Source organism: Vespa mandarinia, chromosome 8 (genome assembly GCF_050613455.1).
Source record: "Vespa mandarinia isolate Hongniang chromosome 8, ASM5061345v1, whole genome shotgun sequence".
NCBI classification, from domain to species: Eukaryota; Metazoa; Arthropoda; class Insecta; order Hymenoptera; family Vespidae; genus Vespa; species Vespa mandarinia.
Window position 1 is genome coordinate 4,527,501 of NC_140817.1, and position 23,668 is coordinate 4,551,168.

At 31.3% G+C, this 23,668-nt stretch overlaps 1 protein-coding gene across 4 annotated transcripts in view; it reads left to right on the forward strand.

The window, feature by feature from the left end:
• Positions 1–23,668, forward strand: part of LOC118451205 (uncharacterized) — a 191,425-nt gene that overhangs the window by 124,758 nt on the left and 42,999 nt on the right. The window contains exons 1-2 of one of the 4 annotated variants that reach the window (XR_014982490.1): positions 12,937–13,012; positions 13,329–13,391. The exons of 2 other annotated variants lie outside the window; for them this stretch is intronic. Coding sequence is in view for 1 of the 2 variants with exons in the window: in XM_085659028.1 (XP_085515154.1) it covers positions 1,367–1,452 (86 nt within the window). In the remaining variant the exon portion in view is untranslated. Of the gene's footprint in view, positions 1–1,366; positions 1,453–12,936; positions 13,013–13,328; positions 13,392–23,668 lie in introns of those variants that run through there. One more of the 4 variants, XM_085659028.1, reaches the window with a different exon arrangement.

A 23,668-nucleotide genomic window follows, 5' to 3' on the forward strand; every position in this document is an offset into this window, starting at 1 on the left:
CAAAAGGAAAATCTTTTTTAATTTAAATGTTTTTTTTAGAAAATAAAAAAAAAAGAGAAAGAAGAAAAGAAAAAAGGAAAAGAAAACCACTCTCGTCAATTCTCGTTAAAAGAGAGAAAGAACAAAACGAAAGAAGATCTTTTTCTTTGCAATGTTAATTTTAATAAAAAAAAAAAAAAAAAAAAAAAAAACAATTAATTAATTGATACTTCGAATGTTTTGTAATTTATATAAATCTTTTATTCCGGACCGGTATCATTGATGTTTAACATGAATGAAAAAGTTGTTCGTGATAAAGTGCAAGATAAAAGGATATGAAATCTCTGAAATTTATAAGTTATCTTCAGAGGAAACTACATAAGAAACATCCAAAAGACGAGAGAGACTATTTGTAAATTATTAATGTGAAATTTCAGAGAACTGTATTTTCGTGCACGATGACACGGCAGAAGTGGTCGTTCAAGAAAATCTAGAGGAGAAAAATTCCAAGGAAGGAATTCCTTGGGGGAGAATTTTCTATAATTTTCATGGATTATTTATCTTTTATTTTGCATATTATCAGAAACACTAATTCATCGTACGTTGATCGTACACATTGATTGAAATAATACTGAAATAAAAAAACAATGCATTAATTGTACAATATTTGAAATATCAATTAACTTTTTCTTGATTTCCTTTTATTTTTTTTCTAATTATTTTTTTCTAATTCTTTTCTTTCTTTCTTTCTTTCTTTCTTTCTTTTTTTTCTTTTTTATTCTTTTTTGTTTTTTTTTTCACTCAAATATCTAAATTCATTTTAATAATTTTTTACGTAACATTTATCTTAACAATTTTTTCTCTTTTAAATGCGTGCAAAGTCATGTACTAATCGGCGTCATTGATATAAAATATATATAATGGTCTTTTGAAGACACTTTGCATTATAATTAATAAGAAATATATATTGAAGAAATACACATATATATATATATATATATATATAAATAATAAATATATATATATATATGTATAAATAATTGAAGAAATATATGAAAAAACAGAAATTAGAAGAAGAAGAAGGAGAAGAAGAGGAGACAAATACAAGTGAAGAAATATGAAGCACTGTATGTATTTATTAACAAGGGAGACAGAGAAAGAGAGATAGTTAGACAGATATACAGAGAGAGAGAGAGAGAGAGAGAGAGAAAGAGAGAGAAAGAGAGAGAGAGAGAGAAGGAAACTTCTCGTAACGATGGACGTAGCAAAGGGAAACATCTTATCCCAACGTAAAATGGGTGCCGTGGTTAAGTTCCGCGCTTGAACTTCGTCTATTACCGTATATAATAAAGAGTCGTTATTCTAAGGCGGGCTCTTATCTTTGCAGGTAGCCGTGAAATAAAGAGACGAAGAAGAGCCTCGTCTGGTATACCAGTAAGAAGCCTAGAGGCCACTATAAATGTCGGGATGAAGGTGGAAAAGGGATAGCTAAGTATAAAGAGTATCAGTACGAAAGAGACAGAAAGAGAGAGAGAGAGAGAAAGAGAGAGAGAGAGAGATGGCTTGCACTGGTTGATGAGACAGCCTTGAGATACGTTTGCGAGCAAAACGATGTAAAAAGTCTACCACACTAACACTTATATATCCTATCGAAGTAATATCATGGAATATATTAAATATATATATATATATATATATATATATATATATATATATGTATATATTTTTTTCCCCTCTCTCTCTTCTTTTTTTCTGTTTTTTTTTCTTCTTCTTCTTCTTCTTATATTATGTATGTATATATATATATATACCGATGTAACGAAATGTCGTCGTAAATAAGATACGCAGAAAACGTAGTTTTCCTCTATGTTTCAAAAGTAATTCAGTAAGCAGTGCGTTATACGTCAGACGTGAGTAACGTTCAACTTCATGGCTGTGTTTCAAACAAATTGTCTTTTCTATCTTTCCCTTTGTCTTTTTTTTCTTTCATCCGACGTCAATTTCACGAATGTAATCCTGAGGAAAGAGTAACCTCATTTGTCTTGAAAACATGTTAGAACAGCTACTTACGTAGTTTTAGTACTTACGTTTGTTTATTCCTCCCCCTCGCCCCCCGCCGTGTCTGTCACCCGTACTTTTTTTTTCTTTCTTTTTTTTTTTTTTTTTTTTTTTTCTTTAAACTTTCGTTTCCCATTGTATTATAATGGTAGAAATTTCGAATCGTTTTTAAATTTACTTTTGTTTTCCTTTTCCTTTTTCTTTTGATCGTTGGCATACATCCACACACGAACGTTTTAAGAGAAATAAAGGAAGTATATAAAAAAAAAAAAAAAAAGAAGAAGATTTCTGAATCCTCGTTCAAATTAATTATCAATTATTCTTAATTAATGAACGAACTTTGTGGAACGTCTGGTATGAAATTTAATAGGAATATTTTCAAAAAAAAAAAAAAAAAATTCTTCGTTTCGATTATCGACGGTCAAGGTGTTTTGAAAGTTAATTTAGAAATACATTTTTTCTTTTTTTTTTTTCTTTTTTCTTTTTTAAATCACGATTACTTTCGATACTACGTGACTAAGAGAAAATAATTGTTTTTCTAAATGACAAGGAAAGTCAATGTATTATGTGACACAGTTAAGAGAATCGCAAAGGTTAGACATATATATATATATATATATATATAAGAAAATCTCATTCGCCTTCGATTCTCTGCGTCGGCGAATCGAGGATTTCGGAAAAATCCCTTGGACGTTTATTTCCTCCTCTTGATCCTTTCGCATTACTTTCTACTTTCGACTCTGTTAGAATCGTCATTATCTCGAAGGTACAAACAAATCGATGTTTTCGAACGATATGAAATTCAATATTTAAAAAAAGAAAAATATATATATGTATATATATATATATATATATATATATATATATATATATATATAATCATTACGATGACTTTTGAACGAATTTATACGATTGAAATTTTTATCGTATATTTAAAATTTAGATCGTAAATCGTGATCTTTCATAGATTCTCGATCTTTTATCCTATTATTTTTTCAACTCGTTCATTCTTTTTCATTCTTTCATTCTCTCTCTCTCTCTCTCTCTCTCTCTCTCTTTCTCTTTCTTTATTTTTTGTTCTTCTATCGTACTCTTTTTCTTGAACGAATGAGAAGAAACCTTCGCGAAATCTCTAAGGATTTCTTTCGCAAGATTCACTCCCTAGCAGACGTCTTCATAAATCGGAGAACCCTCGAAAATCCTTTCAACGATTCTACGTTGATCCAGTCATATCGTTTCCCATTTTTAAATCGTCAGATCATATAGGGCGAAAGAAGTTGTCTGTTGATATTTTGAATTTTTTAAAAATATTACAAATTTAACAGAATAAATTCCACCTAGATTATTTATATACGAAAGTTTTCCAATCGGCTATTGGGATCTTAATTATTAAAATTAATCAAAACATAACAAAACAAAACAAAATGGAATATCATTAACGATATATTATAATTTCATTATAAGCATAGATATATTCTTAGTAGATAATACTTGAAATTATTGAAAGTAAGGAGAACAGAGAGAGAGAGAGAGAAAAGAGTAAAAAAAAAATTGAATATGCAACTCTTTTCCTTTCTCTCTCTCTCTCTCTCTCTCTCTCCCAGCTTTTCTTTATTGTTTTAGCAATATAATACATGTTATACGTGACACAAAATGATCGAACAAAAAACAAGCAATGATGTAGAAATAACGCTTGATGACTAGTTATCAAACGTTGCGGTTATTCTGTATATCAATACCTTTTTCTTTCTCTCTCATTCCCATTATCTCGATGCTTTATTAATTTACATATCGGTTTGGATACACACACACACACACACACACACACACACACATACACACATACACATGTAAGTACGATGGTATAATAACCGGTCATCGATATCACCTCTCTCTCTCTCACTCACTCTCTCTCTCTCTCTCTCTCTCTCTCTCTCTCTCTCTCATTTCGTGAATTATCTTTTTAATAAGGATATCTCTCTCAGTTACAGGACCAAGTTCGATTAATCGATTTTATCGCCCGTTTCCTTGCCCTTATTATTGTTACTGTTCCCTAAAAGCAAGCGATCGAAAAGCGATCGACACGAGCCTAGTTTCCTGAACTTCCTTCAAATTGCTTGTCCCTCGAACAGTGCTACCACGTTTTCTATCGATTCAATTCTATCCTTATCTCTTTTACTCTCTCTCTCTCTCTCTTTCTCTCGTGAGTCTTCTAATTGCAGGATTACCTTCTTATTCGAACTCTAACGTCCTCTCTCTCTCTCTCTCTCTCTCTCTCTCTCTCTCTATCTTTGTCGAACTTTAGATGTGAAGGAAAGGAAGAAAAAAGAAAGAATAAAAGAAAAGAAAAGAATAAAAAAAAGGGCATAAGTTCTTATATCGAAAGAAACGATCGACCCTATTCGTCCTATTCATTCTTCTTCCTCTTATTCCTCTTTCTCTTCTATCTTCTATCTTCTTCTTCTTCTTACGAAAGAGTAAATAAGAAAGGAAAAATGTACTCTGAACTCATGGAATTACATATGTCGATAAAAGAATCACGAAGTTGTTCGACCAAAAGAGAGAGAGAAAGAGACAGAGAGAGAGACAGAAAGAGAGACAGAGAGAGAGAGAGAGAGAGAGAGAGAGAGAGAGAGAGAGAAAAAGGAAACATAAATTTAGTACCCTTATCTCGTTTTCCCCAATCGAGCTTATTTATATGCCGAAGAAGAAACGCGAGAGAAAGGGCGTTCCCTTTAACTCGAGAATTACCAAGCATTTTCTACGATTGGATAAATACACGTGCAATATATATATATATATATATATATATATATATGTATACATATATACACAAATGGGAAGAATCTAAATAAGTGGGAAACATTTTAGGGATGGTTTCGGCACATAAAAACAATGAATAAAAAAGTTCGTATAAACGTATGCCCTATTTGACTTTGTTTCCGGGTTATATATATATATATATATATATATATAGTATATAGTATATGTATACATTGTATTGCAATAATTCTTTCGTTGGATGGACGTAGTGTCCATTTTCTAACAAATGGATAGCCCATGGAGGTCCTATTGCCTGGTCAGTTCCCACCCTCAATCCTGGACTTAAAATCCGATGGATTTTTACTTGTGGGGTTGTTCATCTCAACGAGTGCCAGTGGGATACTATGAAAAAGAAAAAAAAAAGAAAAAAAAAAAGAGAAGAAAAAAAAATAGAAAGATAATACGATACCATTGAAAAAAAAAAAATAAATAAATAAACAAATCAAACAAACAGAAACAAACAAAAGAAAAATGAATTTGACTTTGAAATTTCTACGTATCGGTCGACCTACTGCTGCTACTGCTGCTGCTGCAAAAAAAAAAAAAATAAAAAAAAAAAAAACGGGAGGAAAAAAAAAAAGAAAAAGAATGATTTGCGTCACGAATGATGGACCGTGGTTTTTATCAAACAACATTTATAAAAACATTTTCTTTGATAGATTCAATTTCTCACGTAGATATATACATAGCAGAGATTGTGAGATAAAATGGTAAATGATAATGATAAATTTATATTTTCCTACTTATATATATATTTAAATCGAACAATGAAAAGTCATTGTAACACGATTTGTTCTTTTATAGAAATGCAGATATATTGAAGCGTATAAAAATATTCACGATCGTTGTATCGTATCGTAATAATTAATAATCGATTATATCAATGATAATCAATGGTAATAAAACATTTGTTCGTAATAGTCTGCATCAATGAAAGGATTTGTTGCACAGCAAATTAGACCGCTTTGTCCGCACTGTAATATTGTTTGAAACGAAACGAAGTTTGCACCGAGCGTAACTATTCGAATTTGCTGTGCGAGCACTGCAGCTGCTTAATCCGATAATGAAAGTAATAGTACATTTAGCGCGGAATACATCTTCCCGCTTCACTTCGAAATTGAACGAGACTTTACTTAACCGCTTTTTACTTTGATGGAAAGGGAAGGATTGGACGGGAAGGATGAAAGGAGAGAAGGGAACGAAAGATGGTAGGGGAAGGATTTAACCCTCCTCTCGAAGATTCGTTAATTCAATTTCTCATAGTCTAATTGAATAAACGTTATTCCTACGTGTGCCCTTAGCACATCTGTTAATCTTTTCCATCCGTAAAATCTTGTTTCATTGATTACTTTTAAATATTCTTTGTTTTTTTTTTTTTTTCTTTTTTTGTGTGTAATTGTAAACCAATCGTATATACGTTTACATTTCGTCTACCTAGAATTTCGTACGTTTCAAATAAACAACAATTGTGTGTTTTTATTTGAAACGTACGATTAAATGGTTACAATGTATGAATGATTTTCGTAGAAAACTTTTCACAAAAGAAAAATTATTATATCGATTATATATCGCGTGAACGTTCCAACGGTCATAACGGAAATTGAATCGAAATATAATTTTTTTTTTTTTTTATTGAGGATTAAATTATTCCCACGTGATTTTTTGTTTCAACGATATCATTCCTTTGCGATAGAAAAAAAAAAAAATATATATATATATATATTACAACGATTGTATTCGATAAATATATTCTAGACGTAAAAGATAGAAATTATATTGACATTAATTTTCATTAGAACGATGAGCATTAATCAATGAAATTAAATTATTTCATATACGTATGTTAGAATGTGCATTGAAACAATTAAAAAGAAAGGAAAATAAAAGAAAAATATAACACAACAAAATTTATATCTCAGTAGTGAACGAGTAAAAAGAAAAAGAAAAAAAAAAAAATAACAAAGAATTTACTTGTAAATATTTACAATTAAATTAAACATAAATATATATATATATATATATCTGCAATTAAAAAAAATCAAATACATCGAAGAGGGGTTAAAAAATGCGAATCGCGCTCTCTTTGAAAATCATCTCAGTAAATAAGATTTACGAACGTTCATTTTACGTACGACGTGAAGCACGTATATACAATCACGAAACTCGTTTCCTTGAGGATAGTAGAAAGGAAAGGAAAAAAAAGAAAAGAGGAAAAGAAAAAAAGAAAGGAAAAAGAAGAAGAAGAAGAAAAAAAAAAGGAAGTATAAGAAGAGAGAACGAAGTACTCGATGTACTTCCCATCTTCGACGAATATAGTGGTGGAAAGCCGCGAGGGGGAAATGATTTAAAACTATTGAGATTGCTTCCAGGTTAGCACAATAGCGACAAGATGTTCTAGAAAAAGGGATTCGACCGACTGGATTCCCGCCAACTCATCAGTAACTGGGGAAGGCGATGTTAAATCAAAAGTCTTCGCTTTCTTTCGGTGAGGAGAGAGAAGGGAAGAATATAGAGAAAGATAGAATATAGAGATGGACTGAGAGAGATAGAGAGAGAGAACGAGAAAGAGAGAGAGAGAGAGATAGAAAGATAAAGAGATAAAGATATATATATAGAGAAAGAGGAGAGAGAGAGAGAGAGAGAACAAAGAAAAACGAATAAAAAAAAAAAAAAGAAAGAAAAAGAAAAAGATTTCATTTTCGCCAACTCAGACAGAGCGTGTAAATTTATTTCCATTCAAAATTTCCTTATCGAACTAAAGTTAAAATTTTATCGACGTGTTATAAATATTCATTGTATATAATAAAGTAAAATTTTATACACACACACACACACACACATATATATATAGATGTTATATGATAACTATAAATGATCAATAAGCGATCTTCATCGTAAGTATATTTATGTATTACATACGATAAATAATATCCTGATTATTCTATCACGTTGATAATTTTTAAGAAATTATTTGCATTATAAAAAGTATCATATTAGAATGACGAATTAATTATATTAATATTGATTGAAGAAAACATCGTAATATTTTCAAATTAATAAACGTAAAAATATAATTATACCCCTTCTCCTCTCGTATCTGTCGTCACTGTTACGAAGTTATACTTTGCACGGATGTTATGTTCGACGAATAAAATAAATTTTTCATTTATTGATGATTAAAAATATTCCTTATACGGTTAGAAAATATATATGACTTATAGCTTTGCTTTAGCAAATACACACACGTTGACACAAAACACACACACACACACACATATATATATATATATATATATTTATATATAAACGTATGTATGTTATATACAATATATATGATATAGCAGAATCGACTAGTGTGTGCCTGAGTTGGCGAAAATTTTTCTTGTTCCTCTCCCTCTCTCTCTCTCTTTCTCTCTCTCTATACTTTATATATATATATATATATATATATATATATATATATATATATATGTATATAACGTATAAAGCAAACCGCGCGGATAACAAACGATAAAGCTTAACAGACGAAACCTTCGAGATCTTGTTTTCCTTCTTACTAAAGAGAGAGAGAGAGAGAGAGAGAGAGAGAGAGAGAGAGAGAGAGACGTAGAGACAAGGGTAGAGAAAGAGAGAGACGCAAATATAGTACTACACAGTAAATTCAGGAATTACACGAGACGTTTCATACGAGTTAGTTTACTTTACAATAAACACAAAGGACGTGTCTAAGACGTGGGGTAGGCTTAGAAATATCTCGGAAATCTAGCCGACTCATGCTAAAAGACGAAACTTGTGTGTATCCATGTTTGTATGAAAGAGAAAGAGAAAGAGGGAGGGAGAGAGAGAGAGAGAGAGAGAGAGAACGTTGTTGTTGATAATAAGCCGAGCTATGGAATTTCGCTTTACCAACACGAACAGAGAGTGAGAGAAAGAGAGAGAGAGAGAGAGAGAGAGAGAGAAAAAGAGAGAGGGAAAATAGAGGGAGTAAACCGGGATGCTATGTCATTGACAAAACGCTTCTACGGCAAACTACTCGGCTTATGGGATGTGTATTCCGTTCGTGGCACTTTCGTAAAAAGGAAATCTTTTCTTTGGGGAAGAAAGAAGAATGGTACGTTCTCGAGAGGCCAACGTGACATCACATTCTCTATCTTTATTTCTATCTCTATCTCTATCTCTATCTCTATTTCTATCTGTCGCTGTCTCTCTCTCTTTCTCTCTCTTTCTCTCTCTTTCTCTCTCTCTCTCTCTTTTACAACGTAGAGTGACGTTAAAATTAAAATCCATCGAATTCAAAGATTGACGATATTAATAAAAGGGAAGATTTTTTTCCTTCACAAAATCCCTTTATACTCTCGTGATATAAAAGAAAAAAAAAGAAATACGAAATAATATATAAATCCTTGTGTATTATTCATTGTATAATTAATTTACTTTAATGCGAAAGAATTGGAACGAATGATTACATATATGAAAAGAAAAAAAAATCACATTCGCATATATATATATATATACTGTCAATATAAATTAGTCGAGCATACATATTACTTTTTTTCAATGTAAAATTCGAACGTTATTGAATTTTCTTATATAAAAAAGGAAAAAGAAAAAGAAAATAGTACAAAATCAAACTTAAAAATCAATATCATAGCAATCTAGAGAATATAAGTATTACATATGAATACGTATTACGTATGTAATAATATATATATATATATATATATATATATATATATATATCGCCATTAACATTTCACTATTCGAAAGAGAAGAGATTTCAATGAAGTCAATTAAAACTAATTCAAGCAGGTGGGAGATATCTTCGTTGTTGTCGCATATGAGTAGCACGTAAGGAACGTTTGACTCGCCGTAAGGCAAAACGTGAATCTCACGACTCGAATCATACTTGAAGTAACTACGCTTGAAATTCTGTCTACGACGACGATGACGACGACGACGACGACGACGACGACGAAGACGACGACGACCATGACGACGACTATGACGACTAAGACTACGACTATGACGATGACGACGACGACGACGACGACGACTACGACAAAGACAAAGACGACGATAAAGACAGAAGTGTGAAATTTCGGTTGGAGTTAGTTACGTGACAAGCATAAGCAAGATAGAAAGGTATGTTTCTGTTCAACGTTGTTCACTATCTATTCTTTCTTTTTCATAGTTATATATACACACACACACACACACACACACACATACATGCACATACGCATATATATATATATATATATATATATATATATATATAAATTCATTCGCGCTACATCCAATAAGTTTGAATGAATGGAAGAAAGTAAAAAAGAAAAAAACAAGAAGAAAAAAGAATGTACGAGATAAAAAAAATATACGAGAGAAGATGAAGGAAAATAAGATAAAAAGTAATACATTAAAAAGAGAAAGAGAGAGAGAGAGAGAGAGAGAGAGAGAGAGAGAGAGAGAGAGAGAGAGAGATAGAAATAGATGGATAGAGATAAAGAGAAGGAAAAGAAGATAGAAATAGGAAAAGGTGAATATACGAACGGAGAGTTGTTTTACGCGCTTTAGAAAATTGAATATTCCTTTCACCTGGGAACGCACAAGACAAGAACAACCAACCTAAATTACAAACTCTGTTGTGGAATGCGTAAACTGTTGAGAAAAAGAGGGAGAGAGAGAGAGAGAGAGAGAGAGAAAACGAAAGAAAGATAGACAGATAGATAGATAGATATATCTACAATAGAAGCAAATCGCAATTCCCTGTTGACATTGAAGCAAATACCGACCACTCATTCTCTCTCTTTCTTTCTCTCTACCTTTCTCTTTTACTCTTTTTATCTTCCTGTCTTTCTATATCTATCTCTCTTTGTTTCTTTCTCTCTCTCTCTCTCTCTCTCTCTCTCTCTCTCTCTCTCTGTGTGTGTCTCTCTGTCTGTCTCTCTCTCTCTACTTTAGTCTGACGCTATCGAGCCACTTTAATTTTTGATAACGTCGAAGTCGGTACTCGCGGCATTTCTCGTCGTTTTCGCTTTGGATTTTTTCCCTCCCTTTACTTCTACCTTCTATCCTCCCATTACTCCTCTTCGTCTATCCCCTTGTATCCCCGCGTTGTATCGCGTTACACTGACCTCATATACGATGCATAGCCTTCGTATGCTCACGCTAAATCTGCCCTTCTACCATCCTCCCAACCCCTATCCACAACTCTGTTCTTCCATTTTCGTTTTTCCAATCGCCACTTCTCTCGTCGTTCTACCGATTTACAAGAGCGACGCGTTCGCTTTTCCCGATACTTCTATCTCTCTCTTTCTCTCTCTCTCTCTCTCTCTCTCTCTCTCTCTGTCTGTTTTTTGTTTTCGTATTTTCCCCTCGCCCTTCTTTTTTTTTTTTTTTTGTAATTTATTATTTATCAAAAAACGCGTGACTATCAGGCGAATATTGCGTAGCGAAAAAATTTCCAATCTCGTGTCTTTTTTTATTTCTGTTTCCTTTTTTGTTCTTTTTCTTTTTTGTATTGTATTTTATTTCTTTTTTTTCTTTTTTTTTTTTTTTTTTTTTTTACAGATTGTCCTCTCGTATCGGCTTGCTAATGAATGAATTTGTGTTAAATTATTTTTGTACGATTTCGCGATTTTCTCTCTTTCCTTTTTTTTTTTTTTTTCTTGTCCTTCCTCCCTCCCTCTCTCTCTCTCTCTCTCTCTTTCTCTCTCTCTCTGGCTCTCACTCCCTCTCTCCATCCTTATTAGATATCGTTCAATTTATTTAACGAATAACATATTTAAAATAAAGTATATAAATGAATGTGAGAATTTTCTACGATATGCTATTATTAATGAATTAATTTGTAAATATTAACAATGTAGTCATTTAATTCGATTCGTATTAACGATACGATAAATAATAATAATAGGGTGCATCTGTAATTATTAGATTGTCAATTTTGATTAATGTATTATTAAAGCAATGAAAATAAAAAAGGGGAAAAAAGAGATAATGTAGAAGACAAGTAAAGAAAATGTTAATTCTGAATTGAGATATTAAGAAACAAAAACAAAAAAAAAACAAAAAAAAGAAAAGAAAAAGAAAAGAAAAAGAAAGAAAAAAAAAGGAAAGAAAAATCTCGAAACGAATTATGCGTATAAAATTATCCATATATTTCTCTAACGTAATATTACATGGAACATATTACCTTTCTCTATAATTACAATTCTAATTTATTATCCAGTTAACATATATATTCAGTACACAGCATTGCGTATATATAATATGTTAACTATTACATATACTCCTTAACTTATCTTATGGTACTAGACTCTTGTTGGCGTAATACCAGTGCGAACGCGTAACAATTCTAACGATGGGACATATTATGCGTATTATATTCGCCTAACTACCAGTACGCTATTCTAATATTACCGTTATATGTGAAAACGTATCGTATAAAGTTCTCATTTCTGAAAATACCATATTCCTTTCTCTTATCTGTATTTTTATGTTAACCATATTCGTATTATTTCACGTAAAGCCTTGTTTAATCTAACGATAAGATAAATTCAAACGTCGATCCATGCAAAAATCTTAATCTGACGGAAGAATATATATACGATATATTTTCTTCTTTTTTTTTTTTTTGTTCAATGAAAAATTCATAGATCAGAATGAAAGAGGATTTATTTGTTTCTTTTTCTTTTTCATTTTATTTTTTTCCTTATTTTCTTTCCTCCCACCCTCCCCTCCACTCACCCGCCCTCCAGAAGAATAAAAAAAAAATAAAAAAAAGAACGAAGAGAGAAGAAAAAAAATATCGACGTTTATTTTCGACATTAAGAATGTAAGAAAGAAAGAAGAAAAAGAAAAAAAAAAAAATAAAAAGAACGTAATTCGTCATTTGAAAGCATTATTATTCTCTAGATCTGTTAAATGTATACGTTTAAATAACTCGATTGTTTACATACATGTAAGTATACAGAAGGAGAGAGGAGAAATAGAAGACGCGTTCTCTTAACCTATAACACAAAAACAGGATAATTATATTTGTCTCTTATTCGTCATCATATTCATTCCATCGTGAGACGTCAGAGAAGATACATCGCGTAGCGACATAGGAAATATAAATTCTCACTAACGCAGACACACATACACACAGGTATAAAAAAATAAATAATGGCCTATACATCTACTTATAATATTTAAAAATAATTTCTATTTTATATAGATATCTGTTATTAATATTAATTATATCGTATTATTTTTTCAAACGATATTTAACGATAACTCGATAATTTATTTCGATCGATAGAGATAGGAAATTCTTTTCTTTTTTGTATCTTATTTTATATCGTATTTATATTTTAAAAAATTTCATTTCATTTTGTCACGTCGAATAATCAATAATTCTTTACTTCATAATACGAACTTCTTAAGTAGTTAAGAATGTACTTTAAGTAATGTAATATTTATAGGTATATTAATATCGGAAAAAAACCGAGAGCACCGCATACTCTCTAAAAGAGGATAATGGATAAGTAAGTTAACCGATTAATACATTATACAGCATAATTAATTATACTGTAATATATTTGCGACAGATATATATATATATATATATATATATATATATTTTGTAGCGATTAGAATATTATTTTCTATTATAACAATACAATATCATTTCTCCTACACGTTTGGTAGTAACCAAAAGTATGGAAGATTTTGAAAGAGGTATATATATATATATATATATATAGAGGTATATATATATATAGGTATATATACAATATGTATGTACAAATACATATACACACACATAGATATATATATATATATATATATATATATATATATATATATACAGAGTAAAGTCGCTTTACTTACAAAACCACACGTACGAATACCTCGTAAATGCTTTAATCTCGAAAATGCACGAACCCACTTCGGGAGTAGCGTAAGAGTAAGACTAGACGGCGAGGGGGTGGGTAGATTGAAAGGAGGCTTATGTGTTGGTTTATATCGTATACTCTCAGAGATCCCTTCTCTTTTCGTCTCGCGATCTTTGGACATTCGACCCACTTTTTCCTAGGAAATTTAATGTTTCGTTTACGCAAACGCGTTTTATTATATTTTATTCGTCGTTCGATAATGAAAAAAAAAAAAAAACAAAAAAAAAAGGAATCTATGAAACGATAAGCTCAAACCATTCAATTTAATATACCACATTATTTCGAAATTCAATATCTGCATATTACATATATACGTACGATCGTATAATTAATATCTAAAAAAATCCTTGAAGAAGGATAATGTTAATTAATTATTTTCAAAGATTTTTCCTTTCGCTTCCCTTTTTGATTTTCCCTTTTTTCTCTTCTTTTTTTTTTCTTTTTTTTATTTCCTTTTTTTCTGCTTTCATTTTACTTCATTTAAAAAAAAAGTTTCTCCATCAAATAATTTCAGACAATCGTGCTGCGCTCGTAAATATATATATATATATATATATATATATATATCTATATATATATCTATATATATATATATATATATATATATATATATATATATATATAGATAGATAGATAGATAGATAGATACGTAATGTTTCTAGTGGGCGGTATAAAGCGTGTAAGTCAAATTTTGGTTTAAACAGGATATGTACGATAATATATTGTACATCGCTGTGATTTACTCGTAGTACATATATACGTATACGTACGTATATATATATATATATGTACGTATAGATATATCCATAATAGATACATTTTGTAATGGGACGAGACATATGTATGCGTTGGAAATTTTCACATATGAAATCTAACGGATGATCATTATATTATTGCATTTTGTACATTTAACATTATGTTGTATAAGTGCTATTCGGTAAAACCAATAATACAGACTTTTTATTCTTATCCATGGCTATCAGAGATACGTAATTATAATTAAAGAGAAAATGTAATTTTGTTAATTAGTTAAATATGTTTAAAATAAAAGTTAATTAGATAAAATTTTATATATATATATATATATATATATATATGTAGCTAAATAATGATTAAAATTTCATATCTTTTTATATGCTATGGTACGTTTAATCGTTGCCAAAAGAGACGAACGTTGGATGTATGGATCTTCTTTTTTTTTCTATTTCTTTTTTCTTTTTCTTTTCTTTTCTTTTTTTTTTTATTTTTTTTTTTTTTTTTTTTTTTTTTTACGGATTGTAATTATAAGTTTGTAAGATATAGAAACGTTGCAGCGACAAGCAGAGATTGTGTACGTCGAAAAGGTCGCTTTGGGATACTCGCTTCGCTTGACATTTCATGCGATGCATTAACGCCACAGTTGAGGGAATAAGAGAGAAAGAGGAAGAGAGAGAGAGAGAGAGAGAGAGAGAGAGAGAGAGAGAGAGAAAGAGTTACCATTGCAACACGAATGTTCCTAACAAAGTTGATTGCATGGAAGTCGAATAAAGTTGGCGATAGAAACTTTCTGACAACTAACTGGCCTAACTCTTACAATAATTTTACCGATAATATTGATGCAGCAACTCTCGATGCTTTTCAACGATCTTCCATTCCCTTTACTCGCTACGATTCGTAGAGAAAACTTTTAATTGGTATCTTTTCTTTTTCCTCGTTTTCTCTCTATCTCTCTCTCTCTCTCTCTATATATCCTCCCCGCCCCTCTCTCTCTCTCTCTCTTCTACCTTTCTATCCTCATATTTTTTCTTTTAATTTTTTTTAATTATTTTTCGTTTTGTTTCGCTTCGGTTCGTTTCGTCAAACACACGCACGAGTCGTCAGTTTTTCTTTTTCACTTCTTATTTTTTTTTTTTTTCTTTTTTTTGATCTCCCATCAGCAGTAGCAAAGAAAATTATTAGATACGCGCATATGATAATTGAAAATAATTTTGGATAAATTTATTTGTACAATTTATATAAATAATTTTTTAATGATTTAATTTGATATACGAGAAAAAGAGAGAGAGAGAGAGAGAGAGAGAGAAAGAGTAGAAGGGAGGGAAGGAGGGCGAGAAGCTCGTCGACGTAGTGGAAGATGAATGAGAGCTGCCTTCAGAAATTTCTAGGAAGACAAAAAAAGCATTATCTCGAGGGAACTTTGGAAGAAAAACATCATCCTGAGGGATGACAGGAAAAAATGTTAATACTTTGAATAGCGAGCCTTCTTTAAACAGGATCTATATCCATCTTTCCCTTTTTTTTTCTTTTTTTTCTTTTTTTTTTTCTTCTTCTTCTTTTTTCCTTATCATTCTCATTCCTTCATTGGCATAACTACTAATCTCTACTACTTAACGATATTGTTTCTTCGGTTTTCGTTTTTCTTTTCCTTCCTCTTTCTCTTTTTTTTTTTTCTTTTCTTTTCTTTTTTCTTTTTTCGTAGACTTAACAACACAGATAATTTTCTCCCGTAGAAGGTAACATAATTTATCGTCACGAAGAATTGGGGTAAGGAGAACAGTGGCAGGAAAATCGATTTAAATGTTCGTCGTATGAAGGTTCTTTTCTTCTCTTTTTTTATTTATTTATTTATATCATTTTTCTTTTTTTTTTTTTTTTTTTTTTTTGTCTTTTCTTTTTCCCAAAAATTCATAAAACTCGACTTATTAATTGTTACGCAGAAATGGCCGACAGGATAGAAAAATGGAATATAATGATCCTTTCGTACGAAATCATTACTTCGTAATATTTGACAATTTTGAAAGATATTATTTCTCTAATTGTTTCAATCGTTCGAAAAAAAAAGAAAACACAAACAAACAAAATAAGAGGACAAAGGTAAAAAAAAAAATTAACAAGATCAAAAGAGGATCGATTTGAATATTGTGTTATATTATTTTTTCTTCTACGTGTTTTCTTTTTTTTTTGTCTTTTTCTTTTTCTTTTTTCTTTTTTTTTCGTTCCCCTTTTTTCTTTTTCTTTATCTCAACGAAAGTACGTAGAACGATTCGAATGATTAATTGAATCGAGAAATTTCAAAGCATTTTCATTTATACTGTCTTGTGAGGATAACGCGCCTCGTCTTAAAAGTCACAGTCTCTTCACGGAGAGAAAAGTAAAAGGATTCTTCTCAAATGGAACGAAATAATTCCTTTTCAGTGATCGCACCCGCTAATTCTTTTGGATAGTCCTTTACAATAGGGCCGTCAAGCTACGAGATATCCTCATTAAAGTCCTTTCTTTGACGAATCTCCCATTTCCCTTTTTTCTCTCCATGATTTGCCAAAAGTTCGTTGATTGGCCGTCTCGAAAAGTCAGTGTTTTTCAACGTCTCGCAGCTTCGTTCTACCGTGAAACTATTTATTGACTGGAAACGCTGCTCACTTTACCTTTTATTCGAGAGCACCCTCCTTTTCGCCTCCCACCAAAACCATTACTACCACCACTACAACCATCATCATCGTATCTACCCCACAGATATTTTGCACGAAATGCGAAAGCCCAGCTTTTAATGGGTTCGTGGATTACCGCTTGGGAAAAGGGGTCGAATTTACATGCCTCTTTTTTAAGCAATGATAACGATAGAAAGAGATAAAGAGAAAGAAAAAGAGAGAGAGAGAGAGAGAGAGAGAGATATCAGCTTCCACAAAGACGAAAATTTCGACGTTCGAAATAATACAAAGTTCAGTCTTTTCTTTATATACGTAGTTATATATAGTATTTTCTAGTATTCAAATTATAATTTATATATATATATATATATATATATATAAAATAAAAAGTATATAACTATATAGATAATTATAAATTATTGAAATATTTTCAAATTAATTTTATACCTATGGATATGTAATTTATATTCAAATACATAATTGCTTCATTCAATGATTATAAATATTAAGAATTTATCAATGTATTCTGTTTAATGATAATTTATAATAAGTCGAAAATACAATGTAATATTATATCAAATGTAATTGCAACATTTCGAAATGGATTGGATAATTCAAATGAAGATTACTTTTCATTTAATCCTTCGAAATAGATGAATATATATATTTATTTATTTATAATAGTAAATTGCATATCGCGTATACATTAACACGTATCAAGCAATAATAATAGCAAGAACAATAATAATAATCAAAGTTTTCGTGACGCGACACGAGGGAAATGTCTCGTCAAAATGATTAATGTACCATCCCTTATCCTCTAATCGATTCGGAGTAATTTTCGACGAAGCTGCCTACGTCAGTCCTTTTCAGTGCTTTCACTGAGACTAAAGAAAGAAGTTGATAAACAGGGAAGAGGAGAAGATAAAGTATTAACTTACGACGCATTCATGCTCGAAAGTATTCCTACGAACGTCGGGATCGTCCAAGATAATATTATTTGTCTATATAGTTTATTCTGTATATGACAAATGATTAAAATCGAAGGCTTAAAAAATTAAATCAACATAAACATATATAATATTTTAACATAATCTTTATTTTATAGAATGTATTTAATAATAATTATTAATGGAATATTATAGTATATAAGTGAGATCTAGAATTAATTAATAAAAATTAAAAACATCTATTAAATATTAATATATAATAATATATAAGAACATATATATAAATATATATACATATATTTTTTATATATAGAAATATTTGTAAACTATGAGATTATATTTAATAATTATTCGAAATTTTTTAATTATCTATTAAACATGTTTATATATATATATATGTATTAATATTATTCATATTAACAATATTAAAAAAAAAAAATAATAATAATAATAATTACAATTACAAAACAAAATATAAGTATTTGCCTCGTGAATTTTTCAACTAACGATATAAAATGACAATTCCATTTGATAAACTACATATCATGGGGATAAAAATAGAATGGAATACAAAATATTCGTATGATATCAAAACAAGCAGAAGGATAAAAATCGAAGATATCATTTTAATGTTATCGATAAGAAGAAGAATGAAAATAAAATATACACCTAGGTAAGGATAGAACCTTCGATGTCGAAGAAGAAAGAAGATGAAGAATACGATGAAGAAAAAGAAATCAAGGAGAAAGAAAGAAAAGAAAGAGAAAAGACGAAGAAGGATAGTAAAAGAGAGGTCAGGAAACATTCTATGACGTCGTAGGAATCTCGTGATTGTTATTTATGGTAGACGGATTCGCGTCTAGTCACGGCGATATTTCAAGTAAGGTGGCATCCAAGGGATGTCTGGGGGGAGTTAAAGAGGGTGAAGGGGGATGGAGAAGGGAGTGGAAAGAAGGAGAGGCTTGAGGTATGGAGAGAGAGAGAGAGAGAGAGAGAGAGAGAGAGAGAGAGAGAAAGAAAGAAAGAGAGGAACATTCTGAAGAAAAGAGATGGTGGTGGCCAGGAATCGCCACTTTAAAAATCACTTCCGCACCTCACCTCACCTCATCTCACCACCACTCACCTCACCATATCTCAGTTCACCTCACCTCACCTCACCTCATCATAGAAAGTAACCTATTCCAAAGAATCTCTCAGCGTGTGCCTTCTTTCCCTTCCCACCTCCCATCTCCACCCACCACCCAGTATCATCATCACCATCACCACCATCACCACCACCCATTCACTTTCACGGCATCTAGAACGCCTTATGGTTTCTACAACATCAGCCTTTCCCTCTCCCACTTCCCCTTTAATTCCCTTTACAACCCCCTTCCTACCTCCCTACTGCACGCTCTTATTTCCTTTACCACTTTCCCGTGCTATTCCCTTGGGAACGATTACATCGATCGTTTTACGGAACCGGCCTTGTTACGCGTTCCCTGAGGAACACCTAAAACTACGCGCGTTTCGATTCATCGACATCAATGTAATAAAGTATGTATGTACATATTTATATATATATATATACATATATATATATATATATATATTTATATATATATGTATATATTTATGTATTTATGTATGTATGTATTTGTACATACTTGTACACGTACTGTTTGCTTCGAAATTTAGTATTTCTTATAAATATATAACGTTGACATTTGTCGAGCGATTTAATAAATATGATATTATCGCAGCGTGGTAGATAAAATGAGAGAGAGAAAGAAAGAGAGAGAGAGAGAGAGAGAGAGAGAGAAATTCAAGTTTTATCATTTCGTATAATTTATTGATTTAAATAATTAACCGTATAATAAATAAATCAGTACGTACAGAGATATCCATTGCACGATTTATCGTTAATAAAATTATTACTTAAAGTGACATATACGATTTATTAATCTGATCTATATAATTTCGATCAATGTAATATATATATATATATATATATATATATATATATATATATATCTATATACATAGTATCTTTTTCTTTCTTTCTTTTTTTTTTCTTTTTTAAGAAATTTATCTCCAATCGTTAATTGGACATTGATAATAATTCATCACATAATTGAAATGCGTTTGCTCGTAGAATTAAAAAGTGGGTTTTTTCTTTTTTTTTTTTTTTTTTTTATTGCAAACGAATCAAGCGAATGTCACCTTAACAAAAGAAACGTTTCTTTAGAGATCGTTCGAGTGAGCGAGCAAGGAAACAAGAAAGCAAGCGAGAAAGCAAGCAAACTAGCTAGCCAGAGCTAGCTAGCCAGCTAGGAAACTAGCAAGCAAGCGAATCAAAGCAAAGCGAAGCAAAGCAAAGCAAAGCAAAGCAGAGCAGAGCAGAACAGAGCAGAGCAGAACAGAGCAAAGCAAAGCAAAACCATTGGCAGAAGAATCTCAAGCAAAACCGATTATGAACATTAAGTACACGCTGGCTGAAAAGCAGGCCGTGCTAAGAATAGGAATACCCATGCATGGAAATAATGGCGGATCTTGGAAATATCACGAGGAACGGGCTGACGGATAGAAAACTAAAATGGTTTAAGAACTAAAAAGAGAAAGGAGAAGAAAAAGAAAAAGCGAAGAAGAAGAAGAAGAAGAAGAAGAAGAGATAGATAAAAAGGAGAAGGAGGAGCAGGAGGAACAGGAGAAGGGGAAGAAAGAAAATATATAAAAGTCGGGACACATTTGAACACGAACGCGTTTTGTACGTGGTTGCACAGAGAAGATTCAGATCTCTCGGAAAGTAAAAAGCTTGCATTCAAGAGCTTACATCCCCTTCTAAATTCCACCCTTTTACCTATCCTTCTCCCTCCTCATTTCTAGACTTTACTATATACCATTCTTATATAGCATCATCGTCATACCTTAAACCCGTCACCCCCCCCCGCTCCACCCTTACTATCGCCCCTTCTCCTTTTCTCTTTCCACCCATTGCCTATTTGACTTTCCAGTTTTTGAAGCTAGAAAGAGAGTTACGTGACATCATCTACGAGCAACGTCGGAGAATTATTTTCAGGATGATATAAATGTAGTCCAACGAATACGGGTTGTCTCTTTTTCTCTCTCTCTCTCTCTCTGCCTCTCTCTCTCTTTTTCTCTCTCTCACTTTGTCCGTTCGTCCGTCTGTTTGTCTTTCTCAAAATCGTTTTCCTCCAAGGTAAATAAATTTAATTTACCAAGGAAATCGAGACCGAGAGCCTTTCGAGCTTTCCACTCGAAGGTTCTTTCTTTCTTTCTTTTTTTTTTTTCTTTTGTTTTCTCTTTCCTTTTTTTTTCTTCTTCTTCTTCTTCTTCTTCTTTCTCCCCTATCGCACACTCGGGGACGATCGCCAAGTTTGCATTTTTATTTTCACATTTGTTCTTTTACGTTTAGTTGCGGTCTCCTACCTTAGTAGTTATGTAACCATGTATATTTCTGTTTACAGTATCCACCGTACTTAAGGGGAAACATCCTTATTTTCATTCCTTCCCTCTTTCTTTGGTTATTTTCGTTAAAATGTGATTTTCCCTTAAGAGCCGTACTATTTTTGACAGATGTGGCAAATGAGCCTTGGAATATCTATCTTCCATTTTTCTCTCTCCCTCCCTCTCTCTCTCTCTCTCTCTCTCTCTCTCTCTCTTGATTTCTCGATCTCTTGATCTCTTTCTCTCTCTCTCTCTCTCTCTCTCTCTATTTTTTTCTGTCTTTGTCTCTGTCTCTCTTTTATCATTTGAAATCTTTTCTCTCGTAATCTTTAATTAGTACGGTATACGATGTGGTAAAACACAAAACACGATACGGCATAGAATCGATACGGTACGTATGCACTTTTGTTTAGATTTCAAAGCAACTCGTTCTAATTTTCAACGGATTTAGAGATCAGTATTTTACTGGAGGAATATTGAAGTTCTCAGCGATTTTCCGAATAACCATTAATTTCGTATGCTTTTCCCACTCGTCCGCCTAACCACCCCACCCACCCCACTATTTCCCTTACTACTACTACTACTACTATTACTATTACTACTACTACTACTACTACTGTGATGATCCTGTTGCCAGTTTACGTGGACGTTTTCGCGAATCGATCTGATCCGATCGAACGAAATTAAATTCCTTCCTGGTAATCTGTGAATTCACCTCCGTAAGGATTCCATCGCGTATCGCGTTTCAAGCTAAATTGCGTCCGATTAAACAGTAGGACGAAAATGAAATTCTCCAATATATATATATATATATATATATATATATCGTGACTCGGCGAATCGAATGTTTTATTTTCTTTTTTTTTTTTTTTTTTTTTTTTTTCATGTAAAAAAAGAAACAGAAAAAAAAATAATAATAATAATAATATTAATATTGATACACACGCGTAGGGAATAAAAAAAAAATTCAACGAATGAGAAATAGGTATTCTTTTGGATAGGATAAAAAGATACGAGTATAAATATGATATTTATATCTACATTATTAAAAATAATAAAAACGATAGATATATGTATCTACGAAATAATAGATCTATGTATGTATGTATATATCTACGTTATAACTATAAATGAAATTCCTCATATATATACCAGATAGCGTTAAATTATTTTTGAAAGAAATAATAAATTTCGCTGATAAAATATATGTATATATATATATATATATATATATATATATATATATATGATCGAATTGCAGAATGGCTTGCGTGAATGAAGCCGATAGTAAACAACGGTTTGTCCCGTAATCGCGTGGACATTAAATACGTGTAGGTGTACCGATCCTCGATCATGATATACGCGAGAAACGGAGCATGGATTAGTTTCAGATATATCTCTAGCCATCCTGGAATGCAATAAAGCCGTGGCAATGTGCTCGATACCTATACATGTATTATCGATTATTATATACGCTCACTATTTATTTCCTGATAACATTGATATGATTCTGAACAAATATTTCTCTCCTTTCTCTCTCTCTCTCTCTCTCTCTCTCTCTCTCTCTCTGTCTCTCTATGCAAGTACTTTAGATAATATTTAGCTATTTGAAATCGAATTTGCAAATGATATAGCTGTATATATATATATATATATATATGTATGTATGTATGTATATGTATATAGATCAATATAAATTTCATATATAATTAAATGAGATGGATGTATAGAAAATCGAATTATGTTTCTTATGTTTCGAAAAAAAAAAACAGAAGAAAAAAAAACTTAAATAAGACATCTATAATTATTACCATATTTGATTTATTATATCTACATACGTATATATATATATATATATATATATATATATATATATATATATATATATGTCATAGATATATCTAGATTGATTCATCTTTCCGAGACGATAGCCCTTCTAGAAATTTACTCCTAGTTTCCTATCCATTCTGCCGTTCATTAACGCAGGATCGTCGAGTTAACGATCAATTAAGCGTTCTCAGGAATGGAGAATGCATGGCACGTACTAATGCCAGTACCAAAG